This window comes from Micromesistius poutassou (assembly GCF_964030765.1).
Source record: "Micromesistius poutassou genome assembly, chromosome: 5".
Classification (NCBI taxonomy): domain Eukaryota; kingdom Metazoa; phylum Chordata; class Actinopteri; order Gadiformes; family Gadidae; genus Micromesistius; species Micromesistius poutassou.
The window spans coordinates 21,667,268-21,682,904 of NC_140275.1; the positions used below are offsets into that span (position 1 = coordinate 21,667,268).

The 15,637-nt window shown below is 44.5% G+C and overlaps 1 protein-coding gene and 1 pseudogene across 2 annotated transcripts in view; one reads left to right on the top strand and one right to left on the bottom strand.

Moving 5' to 3' along the window:
• The window catches only part of LOC311343372 (FHF complex subunit HOOK-interacting protein 2B-like), a gene marked incomplete at its 5' end in the record, with an annotated part of 7,096 nt that extends 731 nt beyond the window's left edge, over positions 1 to 6,365 (top strand). The window contains 4 exons of the mRNA XM_084468231.1: positions 814 to 874; positions 1,039 to 1,179; positions 2,991 to 3,091; positions 5,160 to 6,365. Coding sequence (XP_084324357.1) covers positions 814 to 874; positions 1,039 to 1,179; positions 2,991 to 3,091; positions 5,160 to 5,262 — 406 coding nt within the window. The 3' untranslated portion in view covers positions 5,263 to 6,365. The remainder of the gene's footprint in view (positions 1 to 813; positions 875 to 1,038; positions 1,180 to 2,990; positions 3,092 to 5,159) is intronic.
• Positions 6,366 to 12,342: 5,977 nt separating this feature from the next.
• Positions 12,343 to 13,876, bottom strand: LOC311343373 (aerolysin-like protein pseudogene; annotated as a pseudogene). Its single transcript has 2 exons — positions 13,391 to 13,876; positions 12,343 to 12,798 (listed from the first exon to the last, which is right to left on the bottom strand). The product of its transcript is annotated as an aerolysin-like protein pseudogene (transcript).
• Between the last annotated feature and the right edge of the window lie 1,761 nt (positions 13,877 to 15,637).

Below are 15,637 nucleotides of genomic sequence, written 5' to 3' on the forward strand. Positions count from 1 at the left end.
CACCACAATATTCAAACATATAACAGGAGCTGACTGCTTGCCCCTAAACATGTAAACAAACCCACAACCTCTGACGGGGTTGTGAGGCGGAGGAGAGTTCCATCCCATCCACACCACTTGGAGGTGACCTCACCCAGATCATGTCCATGGATCTTTTAAGAGTGAGTGGTCAAAAGGCGGTGCTGGAGGTTTTACAAGCTTACAGCTAGCAGCCTCCCCTGCCTGCAGTCCCAAACTAGAACCATTCTGTCAATGGTAAATGGACTGCATTTATACAGCGCATTTTTTGTAACCAGTGGCCAACCAAAGTGCTTCACAATATTGCCACAATATCATTCACCCATTCATACACACATTCACACACCGACGTCAGCCACGCAAGGCAACAGCCAGCTCGTCGGGAGCAGTTAGGGTTAGGTGTCTTGCTCAGGGACACCTCGACACTCAGCTAGGAGGAGGAGCCGGGGATCGAACCAGCAACCTACTCCATCCATCCCCACCAGCAGATGCAGAGTGTATTCACTGGCTTAGCGACCATTCAGAGATTCAGAGTGTCTGCATCATTCTTTCTGATGAGCTGCTTCTGTGTGTCTGTCTGTCTGTCTGTCTGTCTGTCTGTCTGTCTGTCTGTCTGTCTGTCTGTCTGTCTGTCTGTCTGTGTGTCTGTGTGTCTGTCTGTCTGTCTGTCTGTCTGTCTGTCTGTCTGTCTGTCTGTCTGTCTGTGTCAGTGTGAGGACTGCGGTCCTCTCCCTCAGCAGGCCTGGGTGGAGGACCTCCCTCCTCCCTCCTCTTCCTCGGCGGTGGGCGGGGCAGTCTCTATGAAGGACTCTTCCTCCAGGTCCTGTTCGACCGCCTGGGACGTCTCTTGGAGCAGGTATCATCACGCCCTTCAGTTTTTTACCAATTTGATGGCAGCGTGGAAAAAGTTTCAAAGAGCAGGCAAATCATAACTAGGGTGAGTCTGTGATGCTCACTAGTGTGTGTGTGTGTGTGTGTGTGTGTGTGTGCGTGTGCGTGTGTGTGTGTGTCACCCCACAGCCCTACGATCTGAACCTCCAGCTCACCTCGGTGGTGTCCCGGCTGGCGGCGTTCCGACACCCGGTGATCACAGAGTTCATGCTGGACCCGTACATCACGCTCACCCCGGGAGCACGCACCCTCTTCACGGTCCTCATCAGGGTAACGTCCCCTAGTAACCCCTCATCACGGCCCTCATCAGGGTAACATCCCCTAGTAACCCCTCATCACGGTCCTCATCAGGGTAACGTCCCCTAGTAACCCCTCATCACGGCCCCCATCAGGGTAACGTCCCCTAACAACCCCTCATCACGGCCCCCATCAGGGTATCGTCCCCTAGTAACCCCTCATCACGGCCCTCATCAGGGTAACGTCCCCTAGTAACCCCTCATCACGGCCCTCATCAGGGTAACGTCCCCTAGTAACCCCTCACCACGGCCCTCATCAGGGTAACGTCCCCTAGTAACCCCTCATCATGGCCCCCATCAGGGTATCGTCCCCTAGTAACCCCTCATCAGGGTAACGTCCCCTAGTAACCCCTCATCAGGGTAACGTCCCCTAGTAACCCCTCATCACGGCCCTCATCAGGGTAACGTCCCCTAGTAACCCCTCACCACGGCCCCCATCAGGGTAACGTCCCCTAGTAACCCCTCATCACGGCCCCCATCAGGGTAACGTCCCCTAGTAACCCCTCATCACGGCCCCCATCAGGGTAACGTCCCCTAGTAACCCCTCATCACGGCCCTCATCAGGGTAACGTCCCCTAGTAACCCCTCATCACGGCCCTCATCAGGGTAACGTCCCCCCCTAGTAACCCCTCATCACCGCCCTCATCAGGGTAACGTCCCCTAGTAACCCCTCATCACCGCCCTCATCAGGGTATCGTCCCCTAGTAACCCCTCATCACAGCCCTCATCAGGGTAACGTACCCTAACAACCCCTCATCACGGCCCCATCAGGGTATCGTCCCCTAATAACCCCTCACCACGGCCCTCATCAGGGTAACGTCCCCTAGTAACCCCTCATCACGGCCCCCCAGCCCCTCTTCCCGTGGGGATCCTACCGCTTACTAAGAACCACAGAGGTTGACCAACTGCTGTCCGACCCGGGGTTTGGAAAGGGAAGGATGTCGTCACGGCGATGTGTGGGCTGTTGGTTTAGCGGAATCCCGGAGTCCCGGTGGGAGAAGATGCAATCTTTCATGGGGTATTTCAGGGGCGGGGGGGGGGGGGGTCAGTTTGAGCAGGCTGAGGCCCCGTCCACACGGGTGAAAACGATCTGTTTTCCTTTGATGCGTTTCAGGAATATCTCCGTAAAGACGGACTTGTGCGAAAACGCATCGAGCTGTAGAAACGCTGTAGTACATGTTCAAGGCCACTGTGTGGCGCTGGTTCTCCACAAAAAAAAAGTGGTGCGCATCAAACCTGCGCGCATGAAGCCCATGAGCGTTGTATACAAAGTATACAGTCGAGGAGGAGAAAGCCGTTGTTTAATGTAGTAATTAAATGTACCAAGGGGCTGTATTTAAAGCTACAAATATAATACAAAGCAAATAAATAAATTTTTAAATCGACGCAACTCTAATGTCCCCAGCTGGTGGAGGGGGGGGGGGGGGGGGGGGGGGGGGGGGGGAGGGGGCGATGACGTCATCGTTTCAGGCGTCCACACAAAACACAAAACCCCATAGGTCCGTTTTTATCTGAATCCACCCTCGGAGGTGGTTTCAGAAAAGTGTGTTTTCGGGCAGCGGATCCACCGGATCCGTCTGGACGGTCGGCCCAACAAACGCACAAGACTTGTGCAGTTTCACCGAAAGTTTCACCAAAAAATCGGCTCCGTGGGGACGGGGCCTGAATGTGATCCAATGCCTATGCTGTGCTTCGATTTTGCTCACAGACCTGCAGTTTTGGCTGTGCGACCACAGCGGTTTCTAGTCAGTTTCTACGGGAGGTTAACGCTCCGTCTGACCCTAGGTGATTGGGGAGTTGATGCAGAGGATCCAGGCGGTCCCCGACGTTTCAGACAGGCTGATCCGGATTAGGAGAAAGCTTCTAGAATTGGACCAACACAGCCAGTAAGACCTGAATCTATCTGTCTGTCTGCCTTCCTGTCTTTCTGACCCAACCTGTCTGTCTTCTTTTGACGGAGTGAAGCTTGCTGCTACTAGTCTCTGGTGGTATTTACTATCTTGTAACTACTCTCAGGTAACTAGTCTCTGTACTGTATAGGTTAACTAGTCTCTGGTGTAATGTATATGTTAACTAGTCTCTGGTAACTAGTCTCTGGTGCTATGTCTGTGTTAACTAGTCGGGTGTTATGTGTATGTTAACTAGTCTCTGGTGTGTGTATGTTAACTAGTCTCTGGTATGTGTATGTTAACTAGTCTCTGGTGTAATGTATATGTTAACTAGTCTCTGGTAACTAGTCTCTGGTGCTATGTCTGTGTTAACTAGTCTGGTGTTATGTGTATGTTAACTAGTCTCTGGTGTTGTGTGTATGTTAACTAGTCTCTGTTAACTAGTCTCTGGTGTTGTGTGTATGTTAACTAGTCTCTTGTGTTGTGTGTATGTTAACTAGTCTCTGGTATGTGTATGTTAACTAGGCTCTGGTGTTGTGTGTATGTTAACTAGTCTCTGGTGTTGTGTGTATGTTAACTAGTCTCTTGTGTTGTGTGTATGTTAACTAGTCTCTGGTATGTGTATGTTAACTAGGCTCTGGTGTTGTGTGTATGTTAACTAGTCTCTGGTGTTGTGTGTATGTTAACTAGTCTCTTGTGTTGTGTGTATGTTAACTAGTCTCTGGTGTTGTGTGTATGTTAACTAGTCTCTTGTGTTGTGTGTATGTTAACTAGTCTCTGGTATGTGTATGTTAACTAGCCTCTTGTGTTGTGTGTATATTAACTAGTCTCTGGTATGTGTATGTTAACTAGTCTCTTGTGTTGTGTGTATGTTAACTAGCCTCTTGTGTTGTGTGTATGTTAACTAGTCTCTGGTGTTGTGTGTATGTTAACTAGTCTCTTGTGTTGTGTGTATGTTAACTAGTCTCTGGTGTTGTGTGTATGTTAACTAGTCTCTGGTGTTGTGTGTATGTTAACTAGTCTCTTGTGTTGTGTGTATGTTAACTAGTCTCTGGTATGTGTATGTTAACTAGCCTCTTGTGTTGTGTGTATGTTAACTAGTCTCTGGTGTTGTGTGTATGTTAACTAGTCTCTTGTGTTGTGTGTATGTTAACTAGTCTCTGGTATGTGTATGTTAACTAGCCTCTTGTGTTGTGTGTATGTTAACTAGGCTCTGGTGTTGTGTGTATGTTAACTAGTCTCTGGTGTTGTGTGTATGTTAACTAGTCTCTGGTGTTGTGTGTATGTTAACTAGTCTCTGGTATGTGTATGTTAACTAGGCTCTGGTGTTGTGTGTATGTTAACTAGTCACTTGTGTTGTGTGTATGTTAACTAGTCTCTGGTATGTGTATGTTAACTAGTCTCTGGTGTTGTGTGTATGTTAACTAGTCTCTGGTGTTGTGTGTATGTTAACTAGTCTCTGGTATGTGTATGTTAACTAGGCTCTGGTGTTGTGTGTATGTTAACTAGTCTCTGGTATGTGTATGTTAACTAGTCTCTTGTGTTGTGTGTATGTTAACTAGTCTCTGGTGTGTGTATGTTAACTAGCCTCTGCTGTTGTGTGTATGTTAACTAGTCTCTGGTATGTGTATGTTAACTAGTCTCTGGTGTTGTGTGTATGTTAACTAGTCTCTGGTATGTGTATGTTAACTAGTCTCTGGTATGTGTATGTTAACTAGTCTCTGGTGTTGTGTGTATGTTAACTAGTCTCTGGTATGTGTATGTTAACTAGTCTCTGGTATGTGTATGTTAACTAGTCTCTGGTATGTGTATGTTAACTAGTCTCTGGTGTTGTGTGTATGTTAACTAGTCTCTGGTATGTGTATGTTAACTAGTCTCTGGTGTTGTGTGTATGTTAACTAGTCTCTTGTGTTGTGTGTATGTTAACTAGTCTCTGGTATGTGTATGTTAACTAGTCTCTGTTAACTAGTCTCTGGTATGTGTATGTTAACTAGTCTCTTGTGTTGTGTGTATGTTAACTAGTCTCTGGTATGTGTATGTTAACTAGCCTCTGCTGTGCCTGCAGGGAGGAGCACCAGACTCTGCTCAGAGGGATCATCCTCTTGGAGGAGTTCTGTAAGGAGCTAGCCGCGATAGCCTTCGTTAAGCTTACCCTGGACCACGACTGACGGCGCCCGACTCTCCCCTGGGCCCCCGTTGACCTTCAGTGGACCCTGTCTGTCGTCCTCCTCTCCGAGGCGCCGGGGACAGGAGGAGACCTGGCCTTGTGGGTCTCCAGTCTGTACTCCGGACCTGTCCCGAGGAGCTGAGCCACCGTGGTCGTATTCCTCTGTATTTTATTCACAAGCCAAACAAGTCTTATTCCTGCTGACTTCTGGAGGACTTGAGGAGCTGTTCTCTCGGAGAGGTGCTCAAGTGCTCAGTGCTTTACACACTGGACCTGGGTTCTTGAGGGTATTTACTAAACGTGTTCCACAAGCATTACCCTCTTTGTTTTTGAGAGTCGACCGACAGCTGAGCTGATGTCGACCGGTACAACCAACGGTTGTCGCAGTGGGGTTGATGTGGCGTAACAGCAGCGCGTGTGGCTGCTCATCAGTGAAGTCTGTCGGGAAGATTGTGACGGTGACACACCCCTCGGCAGCCAATCACGCTTCTGTGACCCGTCGTCGCCCTGTGCTTCCTGATTGGCCCCCGAGCGGCCGGTGAGCTTTACGAGAGCGGTACGTGAAAATTGTGTGTGGACATATTTACATATTATTTTTTTTATATTTTAAGCATGAGGGTTCCTTCCTATTCTATACTCTTTCAACTCCTGGATGGAAACACCTCTTTAAATGAAAACGAAAAGGCTGTGATTACATTGTTGCAGGCCATTAATTTATTTTTTTTACTATTTTATTTTCTTTGGCTGGAGACAATCTAAAACGAGAGTCTTCCTTGCTAGTGTCCTGCTATATAATCCAGACGGCCTCCTATTGTCTCTCCTGTCTAACTAATGATCAACGCTCATCCCTTTAATGGCATCGGTCCAGTTAAGGTTGCATCATGTCTGAAGTTGCGCATTATTGCGGGACAGCACATTCATTATCTGCTATATGCTGCATATTTTACACAAATATTTGTACGCAAATATTTGTACACAAATATTTATATTTAAAACTCTATGGCGTTTATGTATTATGAAATTATAACTGTGACTCTTATGCGTTTGTTTGCTTCCTTACTTTTCTTGATTTCTGATGTGAAAAAAAAGTCGACTGATGTGATCATGACATTGGAAATGGATTAAAGTTTTGAATGTGAATTGTCTGGTTTTATTTAACAACTTTTGCTGTTGAATATAACTAATTGTGTCACCAACTCAATCTTGAGGCAGGAGGAATATTGTCCAGTGAGTTCCAGTCATGGTCCTTTGTGATATTAGTAATTAAGTAATGAGAAATTATTCATTTTATCAAGTAAATTCACACCATATTACATACACTGTACTTACGTACACTTGATGATGACTGATACATTTTCAGAATTACTTGAAACAAACAAAAAAGTCATCAGTTAAAGACTGATGTTAATTTCAGATCCGGCAGGCGGCAATCCTAGTGAGCATTTGATTTTAAACACTTTTTAAGCACAATATTTATGCATTGAAATAACGTATCTGAATTTTTTGCCTCTGATTTTAACTCTTTAAATTTTCTACAAATAATTGTCACCATTATTTTTCAATCTTCACAAATTCAAAATCGAATATTCAACGTTCAAAAATTCAATATGCAAAATGAAGATGCAAAATTCAATGTATGAAATTCAGTTTTAACATTCGGGGACCCCAGTAAGAGCAATCGATCCTAGATTCTAAATCACAGTCAAACAAGGAGAGCGAGCGGGAATAAGAGCCAGGGCCGACGGACTGGGGGTGTAAAGTTGGACAGGCTTGGGGGGGCCCAAGGCAGAGGGGGGCCCATGGGAAGTTGCGATTTCTTTTTTGGTCGTTGTTCAAATTTTGTTTAATAACATAACTAAATTTCATGGCGGGGGTGGGGGATCAGGACTTCGTATAACAGACATACGTCTCTATTCCGCTGGTTCTAACAGAGTAGGAGTGTATCTGGACCGGCCAGCTGGCACTCTGCAGAGTGTCCCCAGATATAGGAGGGTCCTCAGACACACTGACACACCTCCACACCTTCCAGTCCACCTTCACCCAGGAGGACCTCCTCCCTGGGTTTGGGTTAAGGTGGGGATCAGTGTCCCTGTGCCAGTTGTAGAAAAAAAAAAACACAAACGTGGACGGACGTGCTTGGGCACATATTCGTTTTTGTATGTATCTCTCGTAGTTTTAATGTAGCATACTTTTCACTTTTACTCAAGTGTATTTGTGAATAAAGGAGAGAGATTTTTTGTGGCTGTTTTTGCCTTCATTCATGTTATTTTGTAAAGATTAGATGTGTTGTGTGTTTTATTTGAAGGGATACATGCTATTTTATATGTGGTTAATGTCTGTTAGACGAGCTTATACAATATATTATTTGGCTACTCACGTTCATCTTGCGTTATCTCGTTATCTGATGACTACTATTACTTCTACTTGAGTTATAACTTTAAATATATATTTGTTATATATAAAAGTAGGCTGCTATAAAAAGGAGGTTATTGGCAGTTCTCATTCTGTGTCATTATATTATCTAATCCATTCTCATCACCAATATAAACACTTAATCATGATCCGTCTTAGTATGTCTTCTATGATCTTAACGTAGTCACCTCTGCTATTTAGTCAACGTTAGCAGAATAATCGCACGATGCAGAAGCAAACTTGTTCCCCGCTGAGGCCCTGTGACGTCACAACGTCAGCTCCGTCCGGGGAGCGGTTATTGTCGGGGTCCGAGGAGGTTCACCGAGCTTCTCGGACCCTTGTAGGATAACGCCACAGTATGTGGTGCGTTTCATATCCACCATCGCTCATGGTGACGTTCACACTCAGCGACGGTGACAAGAGCATCACCGACTGGCCGTGGGTCGTAACCATGGCGATAACACTGACTTCATCACAGCCTCATGACTTCATTCCAAACAGCACTTTAACTTATTATAATGACACGTGTTAATGTTTAAAGCCAGTTTATGCAGTATGCAGACAATGGGACATGAAGATAGTGATCCATGTTGCCATGTAGGACATCTCCCTGAGTGCGGGTGGTGATGGCTGGCTAAACCTGTGCACATTGATTACTCAATGCGCAACAGGTGTGTAGCCTCCCCCAGACCCAGAGACTAATCAGTCTGACTCGGGCCGTCGACCGCACCGACTCCACACACCCCCAACACCAAACTTTAGGCTGGGGAGAATCCCCAACCGACGTTTACTTTCCCCCCACTAACTCACACTCGCTGGTCTCTGATCAGAGGGGTGTTCCACAAAGCCGGTTTTATCACTTTTACCCAGCTAAGTTAACCCAGGGTTAGCGACAACCCTAGGTTTTCCGTTCCAAAATGAACACGGTATGTGAGTTGCTATAGAAACATATGCTCTCAATCAAACCTGGTCGGAGCAGGTTCTGCGCAGGTTAAGTTTGGAAGATAACCCTGTTTTGCTCAGAGTAGGCTATATTTAAACCCGCGTTTATCGCAGCTTTTACGTGTTCGCCTGTTGATATCGGAGCGCAAATAATTCGTGCAATTCACATAGATTAATTAGACCACGGCTCGACATATTGTCCTTTCCGAATGACTTTTTGCTGGAGAGATATAGTTTTTCACGTGATTCTTTGATATATTTAAATACCCTTTTCCAACCCTACATTGCAAATGTTACCAATCGTGGATCTGCCCTCAGTTCACTACAAACAATTTGCATAGCTTTCCGGTTTTTTGCGACGGGTAGCTTTTTGTACAGTGTAGGAGATGCTGAGCACATAGGCAAAGCTACCGTCTGCCGCTCAGTGCGTCTATCTTGCGCTGAAGCGGTTGTTGCGTAACTTCATCGTTTTTCCAGGCCATAAACCCACGAGACGCATTAAAATGGAGTTTCAGCAACTTGCAGGTCAGCATGATCTACTTTAAGTGTTCCCAAATGGCTCCGAAATTATCCTTGTTGACTTTTCATCTGGGTGTTATATTTCAGGATTTCCTAATGTAATTGGGTGCATTGATGGCACACATCCAATGTGAGCAATACATTTCAACAGGGTGCGTTGCATTATGAACATATCATAGACCTCATAATTGTTGTGCTTGTGCAAGATAGCTCAAAGTTTGTATGTTTTCTAGTACATCTACCACAGTGCCTTTCTGCTTGGGGTTTTTAGTCTGTATTGCAAGATTTGTAAAAAAAAAAAAAAAAAACAGTACATTTGTTAAGTACAAAGAATCAGCGGCAGATGCAAACGCAGTGCCCGGTGTGTTGTGTACGTGTGTAGCCACAGCTAATTTCTAATGCCTTGTATGGGCATTGATAGTTCAAACATTCATTTCTGTGCATTGAGCAGTAAGACAAGAACAGCTTCTCCGTCCATGACGGCACACAGACAAACGTACAACACAAAAAATATGACATTTAACCAGGACTTGAGTGTTGAAGAAAACGTTGTTCTTCATCTACTTTGGACTGGTAGGTAGGATACTCCAGAGGTTTAGCCTATGTTTCCTTATATCCATCTGTTCTGTAGTTCTGTTGTTTGTGTAGCTTTGATTGCATCCTTCATGTTGAGCTTGTGTGTGTTGTCTGCAGCCATTTGAGCGCCATTTAGTTTTCTATTATTTTTCGGGAGCTACATGCTACGGGAGTCTCAAAGATCGACGGGTTGGCGACCACTGGTTTAGAATGTCTCTCCTATATTTATTTATGCATTTGTTAGTTTTTTCTCAACTTCAAGCAAACTTTAAGAATATCTTTGATCTTAGTTCCAAGATCATATATATATATATATATATGGACTAGGTTTGTATGCAATTTCATGACATAATATTTTGTGATACCCTACAGGGAGCCCAACAGCAAGACCGAGTACATCAAGCAGCTCAGCGCTCTGATGGAGTCCAAGGACTACAGGGAGCGCATCAGAGGCATCGATCAGCTGGTGGCCGACTGCCACGACAACCCCAGCGTGGTCATCCACAGCCTGTACCCGGTCCGTAAAACACAGCCCCACGGCTCGTAAACGCCCACTACTTACACGGATAGATCCTTGTATCTAAGGATAGATACAAGGATAGCTTTATTTCTAATATTATTCTAACAACACAGACATTTATAGTCGGGCATTATAATTGGTTTGCCTCGGGTGTACTTTGGAGTGGGTAAAACTGTTTTTATTGGCAGGCTAGCAGTTCCCCTCGACTTGCGCTAGCCTAGCACCAGCGATTTCTGCAACTAGAAGGACTGAATGAAAAGTGTTGAAAACGGTCTCCAGTGATAAATAACACACTGGCTCACTTGGAAATTAGATCCGATGTCCAAAATCCCGAACTACCCCTTTAAGCTGGTGCATGTTTCCACACATGAACTTCATGCCTCTCTACGCCTGTAGTGGCAACCCATTTACCACTCAATAGGTCTCTACGTTTTCCATATGGCAATAAGCTCCAAAAAAGTAATCCAAGAAGGAAACGAGGCAGATGTAAAAGGAAAAATGCCAAGGGTGATTCATGCTCAAAACATAGTCCACATTGAACAAATAATAAACGTTTCCAAGTAAAATCCTGGGTATCCGGTCTGTGACCTCAAACTAATTGACAGGAAGAATGAACTTTTTTATGCTTAAATTACGGTTTAGCTACGACCAGAAAATTGTTGCTCCCGGCCTGCTCTGGTAACTCAATTAGCTCAGCAGAGATGCCGACAGGTGGCGACTGTGTTTTTCGTAGGCGCAATCCGGAAAAAGTCCCGCCTCAAGCCCTAGGATAGAGTGCCGAAGTCCCGCCCCTTCCGGTGGTCCCCATGGGACCTATGAGATCGTAATATATGAATGGGTTTCAATGGAGAGAAGTAATTATTTTCCGGTCCCAGTCTTTATATGCCCCAGATTACATATATGTTGTTTGTGGATTTAAATGATAATTTTTCATGTCAAAAAAGGAAAGCTTTGAGCACCGTCTTCTGTTCCTCTTTTAGAGGAAAAGCCAAGTCTAGCTCTTTTATTTTAGCGGCCAAAGCCGTTTCAAACAACTGGTGTTCATCCGTAGCCATCTTGTAATGTTTACTGACTGATTTTGGACTGATTCCTTCGCAGCTGTCATCATCTGTTTAGGTCGCTTCTGGCCTATATCAGATACACCGATGTGATTGGTTTATGTGAGATCCAGGGGAACGGCGGAATGAGCATATTACTCATTCCCAGAGTGACTCACTGAGCAAATTCAAATTGTGCTCTCATGAGAACTCTGGATTGCCAGGGTAGCTGTTCAGTGGAACGTATGCGTCAATGCTACTGCCATCTTGCCATGGGAAACCCACCTGAATGAATGAATGTCGATGGGACAGAGGTCCTTTCTCACTCTAAATCAACTTATTTTTAAGCAATCTTCAAGCGGGTTGGTTTCTGGTGTTCGTGTTAATGATGGTAAAAATTAATTAAAAAAATTATTGATTGATTTTTTTACTATCAACACACGTCTGACGTATGTCAGAAACCCATCCGCTTGAAGATTGCTTAAAAATAACGATTATTAATTAATTAATAACGAATTAACGATTTTGAGTGAAAGGACCTCTGTCCCTATCGACATTCTTTCATTCAGGTGGGTGGTTACCATGGTTACCCCGCAGCAAGATGGCAGCATTGTTGACACATGCTTAGAAGCCGAATGCAATATCTAGTCAGTATATATATCTATGCTGCACAGTGAGGTTGAAAATATGTTTTCGAATAGCTGAGCTGTTCTGTTGGCTATATACACACTATACACTTTTTTTTTACACTATACACTAAAATCTTTCCATGCTGTTGGACTATAAAACTAAATTATTAACAGCATATAGAATATTTGAACTGAAATTATCATTTACTAAACTGAAACATTAAATAATAGGATCAGCTAGACAGACTCAATCAGCTAGAATATTTTCATATTTTGTTTTACAAGCTCTAAGGATGGACATGGAAACACAAGCAAGTTTATGATGATTTATTTATCTGTCATTCACTTAGAAAGTTCACATGACTCTGCATTAGCAATCAAACCAATGTTATGCAATCAATATCAAAACTGTGCACAGTAAGATGTTGATGGATCTTATTCGACATTCATAACTCAGACTCAGTGATGTTTACATTCACTGCAGTGTAAGCCACACCATTGTAGTTGCCGGTGGATGGGAAGTTCAGCTCGCTGCCATTCAGGCATCTGATTTTCACTGTGGCCGAGTAGGGGAGGTTGATGACTGCCCGTCCCACTGACAACTCAACGCTCACCTTCTTTCCTGCTGCGACAGTCACGTTGATCCCATCTGATTCTGTTATGGTCTCAGAGGAGGTCATTGAGTAGGACTGCTCCACTCCCATGGTCAAGCTAAACCCACCAGTCACCTCCACCATATCCAGGATCCCAGCTGTAACAGACATGCTGACGGTGGACTCAATCTTAGTGGTGGTGCTCCAGGTGGAAGACTTGGTCACAGATCTGCTGTACTGTACTGTCTGCTCTTGAGCCGCAGTAGTGTTGTTGCGATAAGTCACCGATTTTATATATTTTTTGTTTGCCTACAAACACAAAAAAAAAAGCATATTGTTCAGGCAACGCACAAAATAATACTTAATAACCAGTACAGAAAATATCAACTTATTTATTTAGTCTAACATTTAGACTTTAACACTTTATTAATCCCCCGGGGGAGAAATTTGAAAGATTTCAGTGCTGGCACTATTTTATTGACCTAATGTAATTAAACTAAAGGCATTACTGACAGTTGTCCAATATGGAACGAAAAGTGGGCCAACAAGCATTTGATCAGATCAAATCTTTCTTCATTCTTCTTAAAAAAAGCACCTTGTGACAACTGCTGATATAAAAAGGGCTTTATAAAATACATTTGATTGATTCATATATAAGAGTAATCTGCCCTATGAAATCTAGATATAACACATGCTTTTGTTAGTGATAGGAAAGAGGAAAAAAATACGTGCCAATTTCTGTGCTGGACACAACCTACTACTAGGTGCTATTCATGCATGAAAAATATCCCATTTCAATTGCTTTTCGGAGTTCATAAAGAAACACTTGTTAATTGAAATGTATTGGCCCACTTATCCTGCCATATTCTGACTCAGGTCTTCCATGCATAGCAGCACTCACCTGGGGTGTGTACATGGCCAAGCTGGGATAGGTCACGTTGGTTAGTACAGACGACCTGATGGCATTGATGAAGAGGAATCCCATGTTGTCTATGTCCCAGCCATCTCTCCCCACCAACCCCAGGCAGACTCCAGACCCCACATCGATCGAGTACTCGGTCTTCAGCGGCCAGTCATTCATGTGCGCGAAGAACTCGCGTCCAGAACTCGTCCAGAACCTGATGCCACCCAGACGTGTCCCGGCACCGTTCCCCCACAAAGACAGCTTGGTGATGCGCTCGCCAAGTTGGAACGTAAACTCTTTGAAAGTGTTTCCATCTCCAAAGGTCTCCACACGCCCGTCGGTCAGTTCTGCCCGCACAGCTTTGATCTGCCAGCCGGCCACTGCCACGCCAATCTTCTTGAGGGTGGCACCATTGTCACGGCCAGTGAAAGTAAATGAAGTGCCTCCCCCTCCACCAACGAGATGCAGTGTAGTCGCCATGTTTAATAACCTGAAACAGAAATGTTCATCAATATATTCATGCATCCTCTAAATGCTTGACAAAAGATGCAAACATTTCAAGCTGTAAAAGGAAATCAAAGAACAAGATCTAAGGGAGAAAACTTGGCCAACCAAAGCTGGCGGTGTATATATATAAAATAATACAAATATTAAAGGGGTTGGCGTTAGCACCACGCCATTTTATATGCTTCCACAAAAAACACATAGGATGAATATTACCAACATGTATAAACATAACCAGGCCATCGAATAATGCGCACACACACACACACACACACACACACACACACACACACACACACACACACACACACACACACACACACACACACACACACGAGTGGAGTGGTAATCAGGAGAGTCGGGAGAATTCCTGGTGGCCTGTTAACGTTTCCGGGCGGCTGGGCTGATTACTGCAGGACAACAAAATTGCTTTTATAAATGTTCCTTGCTGCGCCGTCCGGCCAGCTTCAGCCCTGCGCCCACAGCCTCTCACTCACCGTCCGAGTCCCACATACAAGCTCACGCAAGCACTCACAAACTCTTAATGTCACAACCGAGTCTATGTTAGTAGAGGAGAGTAAATGAGTGGCCCCTCCTCAAGTGGCACAGCCCAGATGTGGCCCCTCCCCAAGTGGTACAACTCAAGTGGGCCTTGAGCTGCTATTGGTCAGAAAACTAAAGACGTAACAGCTATGACAACATTGAACTTTGAAGACTTTGATGAGACAGGGCTAGGAGGTAGCAGAGAAAACACAGCTACAGGTGTGCACACTGCACAGTGTTAGAAGTGCAACAAAGGATAGGATGCAGTTTCTAGGAGCAAGTAATATTGCAGGAAATTACAGGACAAATGTTATGATTGCAATACATGGAGAAATATAGGAAAATATATGCTATAATATGTAGGCCTCAGAATCCTCTTGTGATACTAGAAACTAGAATGAAACTCTTTAGTTGATTTTTCAATTGTGTGTCAATTTGTTTTTGTTGGTTTGGAGGCACGGCAGCTGTGTCCAGTACAGGGTTTGATTGTTCAGTGGCTACACATTAAAAGCACCCTGGGGGGAGCGGGTTAATATGAATTACATATAAATGATTCCGGACCCTGGCTTCCACTGGACACTTGCAGCAGTTATTCTAACAGCGTTCCGGTAAATCACCGTGAACTTGAGGCCACCCAAACTCTCACAGGCGCACCTTAATTACAATCTCTGGCTATGCCCAAACTTTAAGTGCTGGAAATATGCTCATTGGATAATAGTTTGCAGGGTGCTTTTAATTACTTGATATAATGCAATTTATGTCACGCCTTGACTCAGGGACAGGGACTCAAAAGCAAAACTCAAAAGACGGCAGAATGACTTAACCAAAACGCTTTACTCGAAAAGGGTAACAAAAAACACTCATCGAGGATACAAAAACTATAACAAAAGATGCTCACTAAGGAGTTTACAAAAACACAATTAAATGCAAAAAGTATCTGTGCACAAAAACTAACAAATACTGAGGCTTGACAATACCCATTGGACGCAAGACGAACTGACACTAGACAAAGGGAAACAAGGGCTATTTATACATGAGGGAGGGGAACACAGGTGAGACGAATCAGGGACCGGGGAGGCAATCACAAGGAGGAAGTCAAGTGCCTGAAATGAGAGGGAAAAGGGAACTACAAAATAAAACAGGAAGTGAACGACAAGACTAGACATGAGTGATTTTAACTTGACATAAAAGTGCTCA